Source organism: Carassius gibelio, chromosome A5 (genome assembly GCF_023724105.1).
Source record: "Carassius gibelio isolate Cgi1373 ecotype wild population from Czech Republic chromosome A5, carGib1.2-hapl.c, whole genome shotgun sequence".
In the NCBI taxonomy this organism is placed as follows: domain Eukaryota; kingdom Metazoa; phylum Chordata; class Actinopteri; order Cypriniformes; family Cyprinidae; genus Carassius; species Carassius gibelio.
This window is the reverse complement of record NC_068375.1, coordinates 36,573,212-36,597,187: the sequence shown is the minus strand read 5'-3', so window position 1 is coordinate 36,597,187 and position 23,976 is coordinate 36,573,212. Positions and strand designations below refer to the sequence as shown.

General features: G+C 37.0%; 1 protein-coding gene across 3 annotated transcripts; it reads right to left on the bottom strand.

Moving 5' to 3' along the window:
• Positions 1-1,706: 1,706 nt before the first annotated feature.
• Positions 1,707-23,197, bottom strand: LOC128014653 (fibroblast growth factor 10). 3 transcript variants are annotated; one of them, XM_052598372.1, is made up of 8 exons: positions 23,054-23,197; positions 21,919-22,065; positions 21,375-21,479; positions 20,666-20,791; positions 17,546-17,612; positions 14,228-15,004; positions 3,169-3,272; positions 1,707-2,386 (listed from the first exon to the last, which is right to left on the bottom strand). In XM_052598372.1, exons 6-8 carry the CDS (start codon positions 14,556-14,558, stop codon positions 2,195-2,197), a joined length of 627 nt encoding a protein of 208 aa, XP_052454332.1. In that variant the 5' UTR covers positions 14,559-15,004; positions 17,546-17,612; positions 20,666-20,791; positions 21,375-21,479; positions 21,919-22,065; positions 23,054-23,197; the 3' UTR covers positions 1,707-2,194. The 3 variants fall into 3 exon arrangements, with proteins under 3 accessions (XP_052454332.1, XP_052454340.1, XP_052454323.1); XM_052598380.1 differs by lacking the exon at positions 17,546-17,612; XM_052598363.1 differs by lacking the exon at positions 21,375-21,479 and having other exon boundaries at positions 14,228-20,791.
• Between the last annotated feature and the right edge of the window lie 779 nt (positions 23,198-23,976).

Genomic DNA, 23,976 nt, shown 5'->3' with positions numbered 1-23,976 from the left:
AAGGTTTTGTTTTCTTATTTTATGTTCTTTATTTGATACCTGATCATTTAACTGATTTTATTTTTACTTTTATTAAATAAAGACACTTTAATGGTAGTGCGCCTTTTCTTTCTTTGAGGTTTAGCTCCCTCTATTTACTGATTTAAATGTTTTGTTTTGCAAGAAGGAAGTGAAATTACAGTACTGACAGTGTTATACAGTAAATGAAAATGCTTGTCCAGTTCAGTACTGATGTTAACATTGTGTCAAGATCAGAAGTAAAACAATAAATAAACAACAGGCTCTTCATATTGGTTATTGGTCACATAAACATGCAAATAATCAGTATTGATTCTAAAAACAAAGTCGACGTCATTGATCTCTAAAAAAACCTTTCTTTGAAAATTCTTAAAATTCTGTTTTGTGTGTATTATTTAAATTTGATTAACCCCACAAAATGTATTATCCATTTGATGTAATATAGCTCATATAACTTACTATTTTATTTTTGTTTCTGTTAGTTTATTTGTATACTATGAATGTGCTTTTTTTAAAAACATATCTTTGAATGTAATGATATTATGAATAACATTTAAAATAAAAGTAAATAAAATCATTTTTTAAAACTCAAACAATTTAATTTACTTATATAAATTAATTACAAATATATAATACTTATATATAAATAATATATACAAAATTATAAGATGTAATTAAAGAGGTAAATACCATTTCTACTAGAACTAATAATTATTATTAATAATTCATAGGATGCTATATATATATATATATATATATATATATATATATATATATATAAATTACCTAAAAACCTTTCTTGTGTCAGAATCAGTCACTCTCAAGCACTCTTGCCTCAAGTCTTTTTCCACTTGTTTCTAAAAGCTGGATCACATTATTTGAGTGAGCGCCTTTTGCTCCCCAAATTTTCCAGAACTATTGAGATAACAGATAACAGGATTTAGTTCCCGTTACTGAATGTTTTTTGTCTGTAAATGGCAGAGTGTAAAGGAAATGGAACAACTATACAAGTGGATGCAAAAGGTGTGAAACTAAACAAATGATTTGAAGGAGACAGTGAGCGAGTGGAAAAGTTAATGAGGGGAATTGTTTGTATGTTGAACTTTGTTTTCTGTGAGTTTGGGAGGGTGTAAACTGAACTTCTCTTTCAGCTCACAGTCATTTGGGGCTTTTTAAGTGTTGTTGTAACCAAACAACATCCGGGTTGGGAAGTTCGTATTGTACATATTGCTCCAATAAAAGTACTTTTACCATAATGGATAAATTATTATAGTAACACTAACTAACTAACAACTAAATCAATCAATCAATCTCACAGTTATTGTATTAACATTATTTAGACAGTGTTATTGTAGTTTTTATGTACTATAGGTTTCATATATATATATATATATATTAAAATAAAACAAAAACGTTCTTGTATTGCGGTAATTCTGCAATATCTCCATTAATGAGAGTCTAATGGGAATAACAAAAAATACAAAAATTAAATAATGCAATTACAAATAAAAGTATAAATATATAGTATGAATGTCAGATACGTAATGAGACATGCTTATTTATCATGAAAGTAATGTTGCAATGCAAACATTATAAATAACAAAATAAATAAATAAAACAGCCTTTTTTACTTTATGCAAATTTTAAGCTCTGCTTCTCGTGATCATGAACCACATCACAAGCTGCTCTGCAGGAGGATAACAAAATAGATTTTATTTCACAGGAATTAGAGGTTATCCATTTTTATATGCTTTTAATATGTTTTTTAGAGTATTTTATTTAAATACAATACAAATAAATAATTTAATTATTTCAAAGCAGTCCAAAACAGTTTTCAGAAGATATAAATTTCCCATATACATCCCCACTCTCTCTTTCTCCGTGCGATGCATGCACTACAAGACGTTCATGTCCATCAGAAAGAAATCAAAGCAGACAAGCACAAAAAACTCTTGCACACATAGTCCATTATTTTAGATTACTGGAATGATGCTTAATGGAAATGAAAGCCTGCGTTCATGAATGTTTACTTGCATGGGTATAAAGTTTGATCTAGTGCCATGAACTAAAGAGCAAACACGGAAGCGTATGAGAGGAACGCAGCTACAGAGAGTCACATGTGGACAAAGTCTTTATCACTGATATCTCTCCGTCCCATCAGCATTATGAACAAAAGTCACACCAGTATGGGTAAGAAGTGTGTAGCTGTGTTCTTCCTGCGGGTTTTTCTCCCGCGCAGAGGCCTTCCATGAGCACTCAGACCTACAAACATCTGCCGTTTCTTGTTCCTCCACTCGGCGGATGCGTATGTGTTATACCCGTTCTCCTCGATGCGCTCCTTCAGACGGCAGTTTATACCATAGTTTCTCTGAAATGCAGGAAACAAAGAGTTTTCACATTTCTGCACACCCAGTCATGCAGGTTTTTGAAACAATGCAGAAGTTTTCTACTGGTCTAAGGTGGTTTGTCAGCTCTAACCAGATCTACTGGCTATCCATCTGATTAATCCTGCATGAACCGGCTCCTGATTGGATGTTAAAATAAGTTAGCCATCTGTATGTTTTCCCTCAAAAAACAAAAAATAAAACACATGACACTAAAAACGGCAACACTGTCTCAAACATTGACAAGAGTGTGAGGCGGGGCTATGTTTTTGTCTGACCAGTGATAATATACAGTGCTGCATAAATTACAGACATGGTATAACTAAAAAAAAAAAGTGTTTTATAAAAACTTTGTGGGACACCGAAAATATAAGCTATATTAATGTGTATTAAGACAAGTCCTATTTATACTGTGAAAAATAATATAAAATATGTGAAAAAAATATTGTCTTTATATTAAGAAAACTAAAATCTATTGAATAGCAAAACAAAACTGTAATAAGGTCAAACAGGTGAAATTGTCCTTTATGTAATTATATATTTTTTTATTTGTTTGTTTGTCTGTCTCTTTTTTTTCAATCAATCAATCAACCAATCAATCAATTAGTTATATTAATGTTTATCTTATCTTATCTTATCTTATCAGCACCCCGTTGTGCCCCCCTAAAGATCCCTATAATCCTGGTTGAAAACTTCTGGATTAAATTGTTCAGTCATATCTTGATTTTTATGAATGTTTTTTTGCGGTTAAGAGCAGGACACTCACCGCTCCATACAGTTCTCCCCTTTTACTGATAGCCAGGTAAAGGTTACTGCCGATCGCTCTGATGGCAACGATCCCAACATCCACTGATGTGATCTCCAGAATACCTGAAATACACAACATGGTCACTATTAATGAAAGAATGTGGTAGCTTTTATCCGAAACAGAGCGAAGCCTGCTTAAAAAGTTTTGTGTGCATGTGTGTGTTTGTTTTCAGAGGTCAGAGGTGAGATTACAGTTTTGGCTGACCTTTGCTCGGCTGCACATATTAATTCAGCTCCTAAAACAGCTCACAAACACTCACACACAATCTCACACACACTCTCTCTCTCTCTCTCTCTGATAAACCCAGCGGCTGTGGGTGTGAACCCCGCAGCTAGAGTTATCCTTTGATCAGCACAAAAGTGTTGAAAGATACTAAAATCATCACTCAAAACAGTTCTGCTGCCCCCCGACGAAGAAGATTCACAATGCTTCCTCTGTACTGTTACTCACAGATCTGCGTTTGTATTTCTCTTAATATCACTCCTGTGGCTGCCTTGTGATTAGACAGAGTCTGCGTGGCATTAGGTATTCAAGGTTAAATGTATGTCTGCATGTGCTCAAGTGCATCAATATCAGTCAATATTTTAGTTTTTAATAAATATCAGTATCAGTTTAATTAGTTCAAAAATAGCTGCAGATAATTAGTCAATAATCAACTTTATCTCATATGTTTGTCCTGAATTTTAAATAAAAAGTTTTTTTTTTGTTCTAAATATATATTTTTTGTTTATATAGCATATACAAATATTGTATTTGAATTTTTTTTAAATTAATGATTAATGGTACATACAGTAATTTATAATATTTCATATATCACGTTCATCACACTGTTCTGTACACTGTACTGATTCATTCATACACACACTCACACACTCATTTAAATAAATTGCTACTTGAAATAAAATATAAAAATACAAAAACAAATAACTAAAATTAAAATGAAAAACTGTAAAAACTATATAGTAAAAAAAGTAATAATAAAATACACAACCAAATTAATAAAACAAACTAAAATGAAAAATCAATATGAAAAACACATAAATATAAAATAACAAATTAAAAAAACTATAATAGAACACACACACAGACATATAGAAAGTGTATAACACTTTCATGCATACACACACATTTATATTTTATTATATTATATGAAATTATATAATGTCATATTGCCATAACTTGGTAAGATAATCAGGCCATATTTTGTTTAATCTCCAATACATCTGAATTTGTATATCATGAGTGGTGTGAACGTCGGTCCTGGAGAGTTCAGCTCCAGCCCTAATTAAAACTCACCTGCCTGTAGCTTTCCAGTAACCCTTCAGACCTTGATTGGCTTGTTCAGGTGTGTTTGATTAGGGTTGAACAAAACGACGTTCGCCGCCTGGTGTATATATATAGATATATATAAAGATGTAGATACATTTCTCTGTATATAAAGACAGATATTAAACCCATTTATGATTATTTTCCCAAATTCAAACTTTTTTTTCAGTAACATACGATAGTGTCTGTACTTTATCAGCCAACATTATGTGTTAAAGTGAGTTAGCGAATGTGTGCACAGGTAGTGTGTGAACTCATCTATCTGTGTGTGTGTGTGTGTGTGTGTGTGTGCGTATGTGTGTGTGTGAAGTGACTCCACTGGTGTCTCAGGTTGCAGGTATCAAGTGAGACGGTAAAACTATCCGAGTGCTCTGTGTCCTCTCAGCGCTGGGATGAAAGCATGAAAGGAAGAAACAACACAGACAGGATGACAGTGAGACGGATTAGAGAAGCTTCAATGATCAGTGATCAAAGACGAGAGAGACCACAGCAAACCGGAGCTCACTGCAAAAAACTCAATGAAGCTACCACACACACACACATTCATTCAGACCCGAACCACCAACATGTTCATGTGGAGCACTAGGCTTACGTTCACGCATGTCTGTCTGCCATATGTTTGTACCACACACAAGCACGTTAACCACAGTCCAACAGGTATCAATGGTAAACAGACACTGTTAGTAACTAAAAGAACTAAAACTAATATATATATATATATATATATATATATATATATATATATATGATTTTTTTATATATATGTACTGTATCTGATATTTTAAAAAAACTAATAAAAACTAAAACTAAAGATAGTATATATATATATATATATATATATATATATATATATATTGTGTTTTCTTCTAAAACATACTCCGTTAACCTTTGATTTGCAACTTTAAAAAATATTTTTAACAGATCCCTCAAATGGTTAAAAAGCATCCCAAGATGCACTCCATAAAATTGGTTGATGTATGTTCAGAGTTGCAGAGCTGGAATCTAGACGAAGATGAAGCTTAAATATAACAATAATTGCATAACAGTAAAAGTTATGTCACAACATAATTCCTGTACATCCATGTGTGGTCTTTCATAGCTTGAATGATTATATTATTATTCTAAAATGACAAAAATAGCGCTAATTTCTACACTGAGCTTCACTTCACTTCACTTCAATTTTTATTGCCACTGTACATGTTAAAAATATATATAATTAACCATAGTATTTGTTGAAAAACAACAAAAATATGGTCATTCTATGCTACTCCAATGCATTAAAAAGCACCATCTTAGTTCGGACCTAATTTTTACCAAAGTGACTGTCATGCCCATGGACTATCTGTGTCCTGTTTTGCCCTGGTTTCTGTTACTGTTTGTCCTTATATGGTCATGTTCCTGTTCTCGTTCTAATTAGTCATTCAGTTCACCTGAGTTCCTCCTTATTATCTTATTATCCCATGTACAGTATTGAGTTCCAGTCTGTTGAGTCTGTTTTTGTCGGTTCTAAACGTCAGTATATTATGTGTTTCTCCTGTCTCCCCTGTTTTTCCTACTGTGGATGATTAAAGACTGTTCTGTGTGAAAATCCCTCGCTCCTCACAGTACACAACCCTGACACATCCTTTAAAGTGCACAGATATTCAGTAAACATTACGGTCTGTTTGTTTTAATAATTGTCTTTTTCCAGCATGTGGTTTAGTTAGCATGAGCCAGTATTAGCATCACTATGAGCTTCACTTTGAACATCCATGTCAGTGAGGCCACACTTAACTAACCACAAAAGAGAGCTCAGAGAACAAGCCAAGCAATTACAGTTAATGTGTTTGTAATCCCACCTCCATTTAACGCATACAACAATACCTGCGAGAGCGACTGAATGGAGAAAAACCTGAGCAGATGTGGAGGAGCGCACCAGGAGGTCAAGTTTAAACTGGGTCTATTGCCTGGTTGTTCTTTGCATGCTGCCTTGTTTTCCTGAGCACGTCATGCGCTGCTCCATGTTACTAAAAGCTGCGTCGTTGGCTTGCAGTAGTTTGCACAGATGTGCATTTTCCACAGCTCTCTGCCAAAATCAACTGTTTTTTCTGTGCTGGCATTATGTCTGGTGCCTAAAAAAGTAAAATAAACAGTTGTAGTTTTTGAGACTGAGGAAAACAGCATTGCGCAAAGCATTGCATCACCCCTAGCTGTCACTGATATCGAGGCGTTTGCGTTCACTTTATTGTGTTGCTGGAGTTGTGAAGCCATCTGTGGCACACATGACAGTGCACTGGTGGTCTCCTGTACATCCGGCTCATGCCTGAAGCGTCCTGACAGCTTCCTGAGACAACTACAAAGAGGATGTTTGAAGACATGATAGCGGAATATGGTTCAGACACAACAAATAAACCATTCTGTCACAGCTTTTATTTAGTCTTTCCTTTCATATAAAGGAATCAGACTAAATAAGCACAATAAGTACTTACAGTGTTCAAAAACATGGTATTACCACTGTACCACTGTACTGTACAAAACCTACCTTAGTAAATGTTGACAAAAAAAACAACCAAAAAAACATGGTATTACCAGTATGATTTTCTATACGCTGGGAAAAACCAACACAGGAACACAGTTTAAGATATTTTAGATTTAGTCCGAGAGCTCTCAGTCCCTCCATTGAAGCTGTGTGTACGGTATACTGTCCATGTCCAGAAAGGTAAGAAAAACACCATCAAAGTAGTCCATGTGACATCAGAGGGTCAGTTTTTTTAAGCATCGAAAATACATTTTGGTCCAAAAATAGCAAAAACTACGACTTTATTCAACATTTTCTTCTCTTCCGTGTGTTGTGAGCGCGTTCACTGCAGTGTATAATATCGGGTTCGCAACGAATCACTCGATGTAACCACAAATGTTAAATCCACAAAGTACTTATGCTGTTAACTTTTTTAATATGGCTGACACTCCCTCTGAGTTCAAACAAACCAATATCCCGGAGTAATGCATGCACTCAAACAGTACACTGACTGAACTGTTGTGAAGAGAGAACTGAAGATGAACACCGAGCCGAGCCAGATAATGAACGAACAATCGTTCATGAGTCAAGAACTGTTTCTGTCAGACGCGTCCGATTCAATAATCGAGGAGCTGATGATACTGTGCATGTGTGATTTAGCGTGAAGCAGACTGACACACAGAGCGTCTGAACTGAACTGATTCTGTACTAATGTTATGAGCCCAGGTAAACCGATGGCTTGAATCAAGGGCATTTTGATTATTGGGTGAACTAACCCTTTAACATAATAAATGCATTTACTGTCAGTTTTTATCAGTTTAACTTGCTTAATAAAGCATTCATTTTTTGAAAAATGTATCAATCTTTCTGACCCTTAATGTTAATGTTAGAATGTTTTTTTTTTTTTTCAGCATTATATTAACACAATGATCTGCATCTAATGTTATCCGAAACATATTCATTCATGCATTGGTGACATGAGCTGTTGAAGTAGAGCATCATGGTCATCCAAGTGATGTCACGCCCCTCACAGACTCATTGTTTGTGTTTTTCTCAGCCAGCGGTGTCTTTTTTTTTAAAATGTGTGACATCATTCAGCAGCATAAAGGCCAGTGTTTCCTAAATCATGACTTGCCTCAGGACAGCATCACTACTGCAGTATCCATTTCCACCAACACTGGATCTGTGCTATAAAGACTAGTGTAATTTCACCCGCTCAGGATTATTCTTTTGTTGGAGCCCATTGCTGAACGTGAAAGATGTTCACTTTTGATGTATCGCTGGTGATATTCACATCACGCCATTTATGAAACTCTGCCTGCAGACTAACAGTAGCTTCTCTGTTTCTGACTCGGATGTAGAGTAATGTTGGAAATCACGCACAGGATGTGATGCACCACACACAAATACGTTTAAATGTATATTCTTACATTGGAAAAAGAAAAATCCAAGCCTTTATTGACCACTAAAAAAATCCCAAACTGCATATTGGTTAAAAATGCATTGGTTAGAGGAATTGCATATTATATATATATATTCATCAATTAAGTTTCTTTAATATCATAATTGTTTCTCATAGACTGAATTCTCAAGGTTAAATTGAGCTTGGAGTCAGTATTTTTTTTTTTTAAGAAAATACTTTTATTTGACAAGTATGCATTACATTGATAACAAGTGACAGTAACATTTATAATGATACAAAATATTTCAATAAAAAAATGCTTTCTCATTTCTCATCAAATTCAGCTGCTCCACTTTCATTTTACGGCTCTACCTATTTTTACCTTTTCAGGAGAAACGGAGGAGCAGTAACCGGTACCTCTGGGATCACATATTGACTATTTTTTTGTGTTTTTCTTCTACATAATATGTCATCATGCATTTCAAAGTTCGATTTACCCATTCAGTTATATTAGTCTGAGGATGATACATGGTGGTGAGTTTTGGAGTGACTGTCCACAGATTTCTTAAAACACAGCAGAAACAAACTGGGAACCATGATCTGAAAAAGGATGTAGGATGGGATATATTTTAAGGATGTAGGTTGTGTCAATATTTCCGCTCTGTGGACACGTGCAATGGTTGAAGACGTTGCAGCATCCATGGGAAAGATTTCTACCCAATCGGGTATGATAGTGTATGGGACATATGACTTTGGTGCGGGTGGGAGGCACATTTACAGTAGTGTCAGGTGTCAGGGGGAATATATTCCAAGTCTAATATGGCAGAAAAGGACGGCGGATGTATGGGGTAGACATGGTCAGGGGAAGAAAAAAAAAAAAAAAGACAAATAAAAACCAATACAAAGCTGCAATTTTTTTAAACACCAGAATGCACTCAATGTAATATACACTCAATCAACAACAACCAGCCTGTATCCAAATATGTACAGAGGAATAGGTCTTTTTTATGACAAACTTTTGGATATAATGTTCATCATCCCTTTTGCAAAAGCCCCACTAGGTTCCTTTATAAACTGTTAATTCAGTTCCAGTGTTCATCAAATAATTCATCAACCGAAATCAAGTTTAAATTCCAAGTCACACACATAAATGTCAATTTCAAAGTCCATGTCCCTGTTCGGTGCCACGTAATCAATAATTACACTAGTAATCAATTAACTAAACTAGGAACGGAACATGACCAAATAGGGAAAACACAAGGGAAGAGAAGTCCATGTCTGTGACAGTTCGCCCCCTCCCAGAACGGTGCGCCCTCGCAGCGAAAGAGACCAGGGAAGCGGGCGTGGGGCAGGCAAGGGGCAGGCAATGAAGAGGGAGCATGGAACACAGTACCAGCGTGGAGTAGATGGAGGAGCCAGGGTGTTACAATGATTGAGTCACGAGATCTAAGTGCGAGGTAAATATGGTTTGTTTGTAGCTCAGACAGTCAGCAATGAGAACGTAGGAAGACGATGACATAACCCCAGCTTTATCATGTCCAGACCACTCAAGTAGCAGTAACTCAAACCAGCACAGGAATCCTAGGTGGGCGAGGAATAAGGTCCAGAGAATACCAACTGGAGGGACAGGAGCACAACTAGACATGACAGACAGACGAGAAATCAACGAACAAGATGCCAGCCAAACTTAAAAGCAGAGCAAATGAGAAGCAGCTGGTGCTCGTTACTGCAGCTGCTGCTAGTTAACAGACGCACACAATCAGACAGAGATGCAAGATGAAGGCACTAACCCATGAACCGTTACACAGGGAGGAGCCCGGAGCAGGAGGAGCCAGATGGTCATCCAGAGGCCAGCCAGGATAGTGCCCCATGGTGGAGTCGACGGCAGGAGGAGCCATGGTGGAGGAGGAGCCGACAACACCAGGGGGCCGACTGATGGAGACTGTGCCAGTGGATGAGGAGCCCAAGATGGAGCAGAGCAGGCGCAAAGCCAGGGTAATGCTGAGGATCCGGAGGGCCAAGGCGGAGCAGAAGGCTCAGGCGACCAAGGTGGAGGCAGGGGACCAGATGACCACTGCAGAGCCAGAGCGACTGAGGATTAAGGTGGAGCCGGAGGGAAGGTGGAGCCTGACAGTTCGGGAGGGATGTAGTGACGAGATGAAGCAAGAGGAGTGGAGTCCCGAGGCTGCGGATGGTTGATGACTGACCAAGGTGGAGCCAGTGGAGCTGGAGGGATGCCAGGCCATGGTGGAGACGAGGGAGCTAAGACCCTAAGTCCGAGCCGATGGGTCGGAGGTCCGAGGTTGAGTCCAGGGCTCACAGGCTGGAAGCGTAGACAGGGGATCCTCACGCCAAGGCAGGGCTGGAGACTGGAAGTCCCAAGGTGGACCATATTGCCCAGATGGCGCTGACTGAGGGTGAGCCAAAGGGCTGACAGGCACCAGCAGAGATGGAGCAGAGGAACTGACTGGTCTAGGAGGAGGCGGGAGAAGGAGGCTGGGAGGGAACACAGGAGGATCAAGGCTGGAGAGAACCAGCAGAAACACAGGAGATCTAGGGCTGGGCCGAACAAGCAGAGACATAGGAGATTCAGGCCAGTATGAAATCATCAGAGATACAGGAGAGTCAGGGCTGGGCGGAACCAGCAGACATATAAGAGAACTGGGAGTTACTTCCCCAAACCAGACTATTAAATCCATTTAAAAAATGTCCATGAGTTCCTCTGTATATAGTCCAGTGACCAGTTGTAGGTCACCCTCAGCAGCAGGAGTTTGGGCGGGGCCTCCCTCCAAGCCCTCGTGTTGCCAGCTCACACATCTGGTCAGTCGCACTCTCGTGTCCTAGCTCAGGGGCGATGATTGGCTCTGTTTCTTGAATAGCACTGGCTCTTTTATCATGGCTGGCTCGGGCTCTGCGGCTGTGGTGGGCTCTGGCATTTGCTCCATGCAGCGGGATGACAGTTGGCTGGTCTCTGGTTCAGGAGTGGGGCTGGAAATATCATCTTCAGCAGGGCCGAAGGTGAATAGAGATCAATTGTTCTCCAGCACCCACTCCATGAAAGCAGCGAAATCCTCTCTGGGACCATTCGCTGGCAGGCGTGCCTTACAACACTCGCTCAAGCTTTAATAATAATAAGGCACAGAGTGAGAAGTCTGGGAAGTGGGTAAGGCATGCCAGATCGAAAAAGTCCCTAATATTGTCCTCCAGTGAACGGTCTGACTGCTCCAGGCATAGGAGCTGGACTGCCGGGCTATCCATTCCGGGAGAGGGAGAAAACAAAGCGAGAACGAAAGAAAAATGTCGCTTACTTACTTACTTTTCGGTCCGCTATTCTGTAATACGTGTAGGTGTGCTAAGTAAATGTTCGATGAAGGAGATAACAAACAATGCTTTTTAATAATACATGGGAGGAAAAAGGGCACATCCAAACACAAATCCAAATCGGGGTATCACACTTCAATAGCAGACAAAAATGAACTGAACAAACAGGGTTTTTAAACACAAGGAAAATAATGGGGACTGGAAACAGTTTGGGAGTATAATCAATTAACAAAACTAGGAATGGAACATGACCAAATAGAGACTTTGACACATACAATTAACAAAATACTCATTTCAGGGCATTCATAAATAAAATTAAAATAGGGGTCATACAGTATATACTACACTTATTGCAGTATTCCACTGCAATATTCCATAAACAGGTATAACATTTGATTACTTAATAAGCCTAATTCAAGTCTTCATGATCTCACACACACAACCTTTTTACTGTACAAACACAATTTTACAATTTTCATTTATAGTAATGTTATAGCCCTCTTTCCTTAGCTCAGTATGCAGACCATTTTTCCACATGCACTTGTTATATTTATTATATTGAAAGTTAAATTTTCAAATGAAAATGGCAAAATGATAGTTTTATAAAGTAGGCGTTCATATGTGCTTAATTTTCGCTGGAGGAAACAGATGTGGTGTGATGAACGCAGATACACACTTTATATGCACACTTTAGGGCCTAAAATGCACATTTAGGTACAAATTTGCACACTAGGTAGGCTACTAATATGCACATTTTAGATACTAATATGTACAATATGCACATTTAGATACAAATTTGCACACTTGAGGTACTAATATGTACATTTTAGGAACTAATATGTACCTTAAGCACATTTAGGTATGTACCCTTTAGGTACAAAGGTGTACCTTTTGAAAAGGTGCCATCCCATTGACAGCTTTGAAATATCTCGGCATGTCTAAGCCCACTTTAAGACCTTGTTGGGATCTCTTTTGAAACCCAAGAGGAGATATCCTGGGCTCTTTTTCTCAAGGGATCAATCTGAGATTTAGCAGATATCTCACTGCTGTAGGACAAAAAACTGAGACATATAAAAAAAAAGTTTGTTATTGAAGCACTAGACACAAACAGCCACAAACGCCTGAATCAAGATGCCTCGTGGCCTTAAAAAGGAAGGGATGCCAGTGCGAGACACTAGACAAACACACACTTACACACGCAGAGGAAACAGGAAGACTCTTATCTACACATGGGCTCCATATGAGTAATGGCTAATTAACTTGTTCAGCGTAAAACACAGAAAACACATTGTGCCTCTCCCTGATGGGCTCATAATACTTGATAACAAACCAGAAACAACCTAATAACAGATCCATGAATGGTATATAAAGCCATTGCAAACACAATTGTAACCTTTGATCGATCATATTATAGAGGATGTGTTTCCTCCTTTGCTATGTCCGAGAAAACATTTATGGGAATACGTGGGTTAATTGCTCTCAGGTTTTTGGGTGTCAGGACATAATTATGCATTTAAAAGGATATTGCAGCCAACAGCACCATTCCTTAATGGCCCATTAATTTTATGTTTTATTAGAGTAGTTTATTTAATTTATGGGGTTTAAATATTATTCCAGCCTGCACCGATGAATTTAGTTTGGCAATAGGTGTTTTGCTTATATTAGATAAGATATTGCAGGAATAATTTGCAGTTTGTAAAAACATATTGCAGGCTATAGAAATGTAAGTAAAATAGAATAGAAAGCAGAATGGGCTTTTTTTATTTGCTTTATATGGGAAATTCACATGGATTTTTTTTTATTATTAACAATTTTATTATTAGAAAAAGTTACAAAATGTTATTAATTTAATCATAAAATTAAAGCTTACTTTAATTATAATAATTAAAACTAATAATATTCCTAAATGGATTTCTGGATTTTATTTTAATTAATTAACAAATGTATTAATTTAGTTTAGATTAGTTTATTAATTTATAGAGCACATTTCAAAACAACAGAAGTTGCAACCAAAGTGCTGTACAGAGGTATTAAAACTAAATTTAAACTATTTGAATGTACTTTATTTTTTCAATTAATTCCATGTCACAATATTCAATAATTTTGCCTATAATGAAATAATACATAAACTTTATTATAACCTACATAAATAAAAACAATCTATCAATCTATCTAATAAAAAGTATATATATATATATATATATATATATATATATATATATATACTTATGATTATTCACATCAGAATGTTTTTGACGTATAACTTAAATCAAATATTGCATGATTTGTAATTCTAACTTGTCAAATGTACATTTTAATGGGATTGATAAAACTCTTTAAACCTAGTTGATGCATTTTTTTAACAGATAGGGTGATGTACAGGTGATAACGTTTCCAAACACTCGAAATCGTATATTTACTTAAATGATTCAGAATAAAAGGAGTGCATAGGCTATCATGAAGTGACTCACTGTAGGGATCGTCTTTGCTCTTGGTGCCGTTGACTCTCCCGTCTTTTCCGATCCTAAGGAAGAACTTCTGGAAGGAGAAGAGTTTCCTCTGGCGCACGTCTCCCTGGAGGTGCACATAGCTGCGCACATGCCGGCCGGAGGTGGAGGCTGAGGCTGAGGCAGAGGCGGATGAGGAGTTGGTGACCCTGAGCGCCCGCTGCACGGGACATGCGCTGCGACAGGTGACGCTGGACGCCAAGGTCACGGAGACGGCAAGAAGATAGACGACACACACCGACCAGCATGCAGACACACTGTTACTCACTGTCCATGTCCTCATGGTACTTCTCATGGGACATGCTGCTCAGTGAATGTGCAGGGATGCCTCTCGCTCCAGAGAACACTTAAGACCGGTGAAGAAAGCATGAAGTTGTGGAATTAGGCTGAGGAGTTAGTCTATAAAGCTTCTACTGCAGATGTAAAGTGCTTTATTAATCCCATTTGAGAATGGATATCATGGCAGCACTTATTCCTCCTGTGTTTCCAGGGAATGTGCGTCAAAACGACTGTGTCCTGGCATCCTGTCTCCTGATGTGATCTCCTACCTCCAGGAGGTTCACAGAAATGCTGCCGTCTCTCTCTTGGTTCCTCACCCCTCCCTACTCCTCGTCTGTCATTCTAGGTCCCTTCCTCCATGCTCACACTCACACGCAGCTTTTGCTCCTCCTCGTCGTGTTTACCCCTCCGTCTGCTAGGGCTTTTGTGAATGGCTGTTATCTGGAGCTCTTTGATAGTGAGCTGGGAAAAGAGAACAGACACTTAAGATGAACAAACGTAACTATGATTGGTCCCATCTAATCATAAGAAGCTTCTAGTTTGATAAAGTTTTGGAATCGTCATGTTTTGTCTTTTCTTTTTGGCATGGGTCATGTAACGTGTTAACAAATTGATTATTTTAGTAAGACTACAGGCTTTTAACTAACATTTAATTGAAGAAAACAATCAGAAGGAAAAGATCTAGTTCAAATAGTCTAATTTTATTTTGTATGATCCAAATTAATAAAACCACTTTTGTTTTACAGTTCAATGCAAAGGGAGATGTTTTAAAAAATGATCATGCTGCTGTTGTCCAATGTCCATACAGTGACAGTTGTTAGTGAGCATGCTTCAAAAATACATAAAAGCAGCCTAAAAGTAGTCCATCACAGTGCTCACACAAAATAAGACAAATATAGGTGAATGTCCAATAATTTCCAGGTAGACTGTTCTAACTTCTATTATTATTTATCAGTAGCTGTGATAGTTCTAGCTCAGTTTGTCAGACGAAACTGTTCTGTTGCTCCGTTAAATTTAATTTAAAACAAGAACTAGATCGCATTGATCCCACACAGTTTTATAGAGTATTGACGAACTGAAATGTGTTTCCAGTGATAAATGTCTTGTGTTGTTGGTTTTATCTGCCTTCTCAAACATCACTATCTTATCTGCATTTCCTGCATTGTTTCCCGTAAAAGCCTTTCAGGATTCTAAAAACGAGACTGGCTTGTTGCCCCTCTTACGATCACACCAACAAAGTATTTATTTTTGCTTTGAAATACGAAGTACTAAAAAGCCATATTGTTGCCACATTATCCAGTCCTAGTCACACATTCTTGCATTTGACACGTGCTTGAGTGCGCAACATGATTCGCTTTCAGTAAGGCCTTATTTTTTGTAACCCATGGATAAAACTCAAATAAAGTCAAATGCTGTGGCAGCCAACAACCGCCCATATGTGATCACGCTGGTCATGGTTTTTATATGAAAAACATGCAGTAGTCAATTCAGTTGAAGTGAGGCCTTTCCTGTAATATAAGAAAGATTTGGAGGATTGTGCTGAAGCCAGAGGTTTATCTTTCTCTATGATCTGGGTTTTAGCGTTATTTTTATCTGGATAGATCTATTTCTTGGTACTGTTCCTCAAATCCAGTTAGAAACAGCACAGTTACCCGACTTCCAATGAGAGACTTGCATCAAATAACAGCATATTAGAAAAAATATTGAATTACAGTCCAACAATTTATTTATTTTTTGGACAAAACTACAAAATAAATGCATCATTTGTTGAATTGAATATAAATGTACAAATACTTTACATAAAATGTTTTAAAAGTACAATAAACAAAAGTCAGGGGTGAATATTCAAATTATTATAGAGCACAGAACATTTTCAGTCGAGTAAGTGATTATTAAGAATAATATCTGCCGAAACCGATAGTTTTGTTTAATATACAGGGAGCCCTCTCTTTTGGTATATAATATTAGAGGTAAAAATGATCAACAAGAGTATTATATTCAATGCTGTGTTTTTTTTTCAGATAGAAACATTCAAAATAAAACTTTTGTAAACAACTCAATTACACATAAAGTAGTTTTGCTAGAAACTTTCTTCTTTCGTTTTTCCGCCCCCCTTTTGATTGACAGGATATATTTGGCGCTGATCATATAATAGCAGATAATTGCTTTTATCGGCCTATATTTTTGGCCGATACATCGGTGCATCCCTTTGGGGTTGAGTATTTATGGTAAGTGATGCTGCTTTATATTTATATTCAGTAGATTTAAACCTAGCTCAGAAATCTCTGTCTATTTGAATGCTATGTGTTTTCGTCCATTCTAGGCTTGAGCAGTTACTAAAAGTAAATATTTGATGAAGCGAGTGTCCACTGAAGGTGTCGGGGTGTCCGCTTGCAGCGATGGTTTCTTGTTTTCCGCTTCTGGACATGCTTGTCATGAAATCATTCTGACCTTATACGTATGTTAACCAATGGATATCATATAATCTCATCATAACCCATGTCTTAAGATGTTTAAGTTAACACTTAATTGAACTTGCTCACTCCACAAGGTGCTGTGTGCTCATGACATTGTAGTGCGTGACATGCCGAATTTCGGTCCGAAGTGTAAAGTTAGACAAGTTGTTGTAGTTAAGTAATATTATGAAGTGATCTGCTTTTAGTTTAATCAGGACCATTGAATCTGCTCTGACTGGACGTCTGAATTATTAAGTGATACACAGGAAAGGGAAGTCGCCTCGCTGCCATTTAAGAATCGCACTGCGTATGCAGACCTCTACTGCTGGATGCACATCACAGTAATGTGCGATTATATAACTGAGCTAAAATCAAGGTTATGTAATCTGCTTTGTCATGAAACACAAAATCTAGGGCGCTAACATGGTGTGACATGGCTGACAAATGTGATCATTCTGTGACCTAGCTGACAGCGCTGCGGTGCCAAGTGGGTTTCAAGTTATAAGGGATAGAAAACCTGGCCAAATCTGGCCTAATTTAACCCGACCTCTGTAATGGAGCCTGAATCGGCACGGTTTGGATTGCAGAGTCATCTCTTCCCATTTTACGGTGACCTGAAAAACAATGGACAAGTGGCAAGCTACATTTAGTAGTGGACTAAGTTTTAAAGTTTCCATTACTATTTCTGCATGTCCTGTTCAAACCCTTAGACTTAGAGTTACGAGTACATGCAAAGGTCTGAAACTCCATCAAAAATCTGGATTTTTATTTAATTTCATTTAAACATATCAGCATATTAGAATGATTTCTGAAGGATCATGTGACCCTGAAGCCTGGAGCAAAATATGATTCTAGGATTATAAATTTAATTAATAAAAATATGCAGTGCTTTAAGTGGCCCAAAAGAGGTGCCGGTACTCTACTAATATATATTAAAGCTGCGGTAGGGAACTTTTGACGCTCTAGCGGTTAATAAACAGAACTGCTTGCATTTTGCGGAAGAACATCGTATCTGGAACTACTTCTCTCTGTTTATGTCCATGAAGAATCACAAAGGTACTGGGTTACTCCGCCGCGGTACCCCCTAAGCATAGTCCGAATATAAACACTTATTATAGGTGCACCCTATGATCCAGGACAAGCCAAAAACACGGTTTGGAAAATGGATTCATGGTGTACTCGCTTATTATATACATTTTTCTACATTTTGAACACAAACAAAGTTACGGACCGCAGCTCTGATTGGCTATTTTTTACCGGGAGCGATGGAGTTTCTGCAAATGGCAATAGGACACTGGGAGGAGCCAGAGGAGCTTGATTTTTTTCACAGATAATCTGTCTCATGTTATACTGTCAGGACATAATGACAGGTTTAATAAAGATGTAAAAAATATTTTTTTTACAAAAGTTCCCTACAGCACCTTTAATATATAAAATATATATATATATATATATTTTTTTTTTGATGACTCCCCTCATCCCCTGAGGTAACAACAACTATATTGAAGGGCTTTTATATACAGCAGTCAACAGGCAACCTTATTAATAAATCATTTTATTAGTTTGTGGATTTGCTTGAGCTAGAAAGAACTACTGAACATAAATAAAATGTGCAAAAGGATTTTGAAAAAATACCCTTAGAAAGAGCTACTGCATTACTGCATTCAAACTTCCAAACTGACTCAAATGATTCGCGAACCAGCTCCGAACTCCCGAACTGATTCAAATAATTCGATCCCCAAACTGACTCAAATGATTCGCGAATCCGCTTTGAACTCCCGAACTGACTTAAATGATTCGCGAACCCGCTACGAACTCCCGAACTGATTCAAATGATTCGCGTTCCCCAAACTGACTCAAATGATTCGCGAATCCGCCTTGAACTCCCGAACTGACTCAAATGATTAGCGATCCCACTCCGAACTCACCATCCGATTAAAATGATTCGCGATCCCCAAACTGACTCAAATGATTTGCGAACCCGCTTTGAACTTCCGAACTGACTCAAATGATTCACGAACCCGCTTTGAACTCCCGAACTTACTCAAATGATTCGCAAACCCGCTACGAACTCCCGAACTGATTCAAATGATTCGCGAAGCCGCTCCGAACTCCCGAATTGATTCAAATGATTTGCGATCCCCAAACTGACTCAATGACTCGCGAACCCGCTCCGAACTGACACAAATGATTCGCGATCCCGCTCCGAACTCACAAACTGACTCAAATGATTCGCGAACCCGCTCCGAACTCTCGAATTGATTCAAATGATCCGCGAAGCTGCTCCGAACTCCCGAACTGACTCAAATGATTCGTGATCCCGCTCCGAACTCCCAAACTGGTTCAAATGGTTCACGCTCCATACTCCGAACTAGGAAGAATTAGGAAGCGTGCATTGTGAAGGGTGCTCTGAAAAGCTGCAGTGAAGGCAAAGGATTAAAACTTCTATTAAAACAGATGTCAAAATGAATGTACCAGCATGCTAAAAGCACGTTCTGGGCGCATGGAGAGGTGGTGGTACGCTCAAGAGCTATATTTGGAAGTGGCGGTACTCTACCAGTGAGTACTGGCCCACTTAAAGCAATGAAAATATGAAAACAATATAAAAAGATGTCCTTGCTTCCACTGAAGCTCAAGATGCTATTTTGGACATCTCAAATCATGCTGGAGAACATGATCATCTGGTTTTGTGTGTCAATAGTGCTGCTGTCATTAACATAAAATTGAGAAAAGTCAAATACTAAGACATTCTGAAGTTCATATTTATTTCTCAGTATTTAAATACCTGGTTTGGTTTCCTAAAACAATTTGTGCCCATACGCAAAGACTGAATCCAGTAGTTTATGTTAACAAATTGCTAAGCTATATGAACATGATATTCTACTAAGAAAAAATACTGTTCAAAACTTAAGGGTTGGTAAGATTTTTTTATGTGTTTGAAATGAGTCTTTTCTACTCACCAATGCTGCATTTTTTTAATCAAAAGTAAAAAAGTAATATTGTGTTAAAACAGTATGGTATACAGTAAAAACAATAAAATTGTGTTGATACAGTTTCAAACAACTGTTTTCTATTTGTGTGAATATTAAAATATACTTTATGTGATGTAAAGCTGTATTTTCAGCATCATTACTCCAGTCTTCTGTGTCACGTGATCCTTCAGAAATCATTCTAATGTGCTGATTTGCTGCTCAAGAAACATTTCTTATCACTTCTGAAAGCAGTTTTTACGATCTAATATTTTTGTGGAAACCGTAATACATTTTGTTTTCAGGATTCGTTCAAAGTTAAACAGAACAGCATTTATTTGTAATGGAACTATTTTGTAACAAATTTGTAACCTGTAAACTTGTCAAGAACTTGACTTTTTTGGGGGTTAAAAAGAAGAAGAAGAACAACAACAGGTCCAAAATGAGTGCAAAAAATAACATTTAGGTTACTTGTCAAACTGATGTTGAATCCTGGAACTAAAGCTTGAAGTATTTCAAGACACATTTAAAGACAAATGTAAGAAACACATCGTCAAAAGCCATGGATTCCTTTGTTCAAGTAAAAACCACATATTTTTCATATATTTGAGAGGGACATCTGTATTTCTAGAGCACATGAACCTCTGCGTGCAGAGTGTCCAGTAGTCTGTGCTTTTGGTCATTGACCCAAGCCTGACCTCTGAAGTGTTACATCAGTAAAGTGACACAACACTGCTTGATGATCGAGCGCAGCGAGCAGCGACCCAGCAGCTTGAGTTTCTCACAGAAACGTGTCGACATGCTGTTTTTCTTACAAACCAGGCCTGCAAAGAAGAGAAACAAAAGAGCAAAAACTAGTTAAAGGGCTTTAACATTAAAATTAAGCTATAAAGCCATGGGATTGTGTATTAAAATTATCTGTTGGCACAACTTTATATTTTCCAGAATAATTTTTGCCGTCTTGCACAAAAAGACCACATTTTTCTTGGATAAAATGTAAAACAATTGTCATGTGTAAGCCGTGTTTAAAAATGTATAAATTGTCATTGCATTAGAAAACAAAATATTAAGCCAAATAACTTTTATTAAGCTCAAAGACAGCTGAAAAAGCAGTTGGTTGGGTTTTTAGTAAAAGAACCTGTTGGATCATGTAATGAAATACACCTGTGGTTTCTCTGCTAGGTCACCTGTGTGAACATGAGGAGAACTGACTTCATACATCCACTCAAATCTGCGTTATTATAGCATCATAGAGATACTTGATTTTTTTTTTTTTTTATATTTTGAAATGTTTTTTTATCAAATGCAATGGACATTCAGCCATTTCTAAGTGTCCAAATACATTAAGGGGCCACTGTAGGCTCATTATGAAACTAATGCAACGTGATATTATATAATAGAATTTACCTAAATCAGTTTTACACTCCTCTGGGCTGCAGTTCTGCACACTGATTCCTCATTTATGCACCTCACCGCTCGCTTCTGAACGCCTCCACCACAGCTTCTGGAGCACTGTCAAACCGTGAAGACATCACCAATGCCCAGGGAGGGGCGTATAACTATTTTTGCCCAATAAAATGCTCTTTAAAATGGGAATGTCCCGCCCACTTTATTATAAATACCACTAATAATAGCAAGTCACAAATCATGGAATGGAAACTATAGCTGATTATGCACCAACTTTATGTTTTAATAGGATATAAACTATAGTTTAAAAGATTTGGGGGTGGTAATAAATTTGTAACCTTATAAATATCTTTCCTGTCACTTATGATCCGTTAAATGCATCCTTGCAGAACAAAATTATTAATTTTGTTAAAAGAAAATCCTACTAAGCTTGAACTTTTGAAAAGTAGGGTACATCATCACATTGCATTTGTCACAAAATCAAGGCAGACACTATATTTACTTCTTTCTATAAAGGAACGCTGAGGTTTTAGCAGTGTGTTACCTGACCCAAGGCTTCAGTGGCCCAGCTGGTGCAGGGCTGGAGATTGCAGGACTCAGTGTTGTTGGGTTTGAGCGTGACGTTGCAGCGCTGGTATTCAGGGCAGTGCACACGTCTCTTCTTCACTCCACGCCCACAGCTTTTAGAGCACTGTCAATCACAGGGACAAAAAAACTGTCCGAACTCTAATAGAGTTAAATAAAACTAAAACCATCCATAAAATAATTCAAACAAAAAAAAAAAATAAATAAATAAAACTAGTAAATAAAAATAGAATAAAAACTACATTTTGTAGACATGTTTAAAATATCTATATATAAAAAATCATGTCAAAACAAACACAACGACAAACACAAACATAATAAAATAATAATAATAAAAAATTATACTAGAATACAAAAAACAAAACTATCAAAACTTTAAAATTAAAGTGAAAATATAAAAACAAAAACTTTCAAAATATTGACACACACTATAATAGTATATCAATAATACTAAAAAAAGTAATAAAAATAAATAAAATAGACAACAAAATTACTAAAACTTTAAAACTAAAATTAAGATGAATTTTATTTTTCAAAATAATAATAAAAAAAACAATAATATGTGACCCTGGAGCACAAAACCAGTGTTAAGTCTCTGGGGTATATTTGTAGCAATAGCCAACAATACATTTTTGGATCAAAATGATAAATTTTTCTATTTTATTCAATATTTATTTTAAAATCATAAGGATATTAAGTAAAGATCAGGCTCGATTAAAATATTAAGCAAATTTCCTACCACTTATATATACAAACTTAATTATTGATTAGTAATATGCATTGATAAGAACTTTGGACAACTTTAAATGCAATTTTCTGATTATTTAGATTTTTTGCAACCTCAGACTCCAGATATTCAAATAATTGTATCTTGGACAAATATTGTCCTATCCTAACAAACCACACAACACAGTATATATATCTATAACACTAAAAAAAAAATTATTTAACAAAAATGACAAAGACAAAATGGCAAAGCATTGAATACAAAAGCATTGAAATATAATTTTCCATCCCATTTTTATTTTTTTTTACCATCATCATGATGAATGTAAAGTACATTAACCATGTTAATTTTTAAGACAACTACTCACCTCATTCCAGTTCCCCACTGTCCATTCGAACCTACATGGTACATCTCGGTTGGAAGGTGTCACAGGTTTAGGTTTGAGCAGCTGCTTGCAGTCCCCAGGGTGAAGAGCCCGCTCCTCTCCGGCCACAGTCCGCACACACAGAACGGTGCGCTTTTTCACTCCGTTTGGACCGCATGTAGCTGAGCATGTCTGCCATCCTCCCACCCACCACCTGATGTATATATAGAAATTGATCAAAAGTCAAAGACATTTCTGAAGCATCATGTGACACTGAACGCTGGAGTAATGATGCTGAAAATTCAGCTTTGCATCACAGGAATAAATTCAATTTTTAAATAAATTGCAATAAAAAACTTTCATAATTTATAATTCATAATTCATAATTTTCCTCTTGGCAGGTCTTCCAGTCAGTTCTATCAAACCTTTACAATTAATCCAGAACGAGGCAGCAAGATACATTTTTAATGAGCCAAAAAGAATAAACGTCACACCTCTGTTTATCAGTTTGCACTGGCTTCCAATAGCTGCTTGCATAAAATTCATTCATCATTCATTGATGTTTGCCTTCAAAACCACCACTGACATCAAAATCAATCCTGCTATAATGAGCTCAAGAGTTTAAAGCAGCAGACGAGCATGTACTTGGAATATAAAGACTATAATATAGTTATCTTTATACTTTTCATTCTTGGTGTGAACAAGGCGTAAGATCCAAAGAAAAAAAACACATAAAATGTATAATTAATTGGTATTACTACCATGCAAACATCAAATAGTATTTAGGCAATAATCTATAATACAAAACATTTGTGTAGCCAGTTGTTTTATTCAAATAGTCATTGAGGAAGAACTAAATTTAATCAACTAGACTTTTTCCAGCTTCTGAAGAAAATGCAAGGGATGTGAAAGTCATGGGGGAAGTC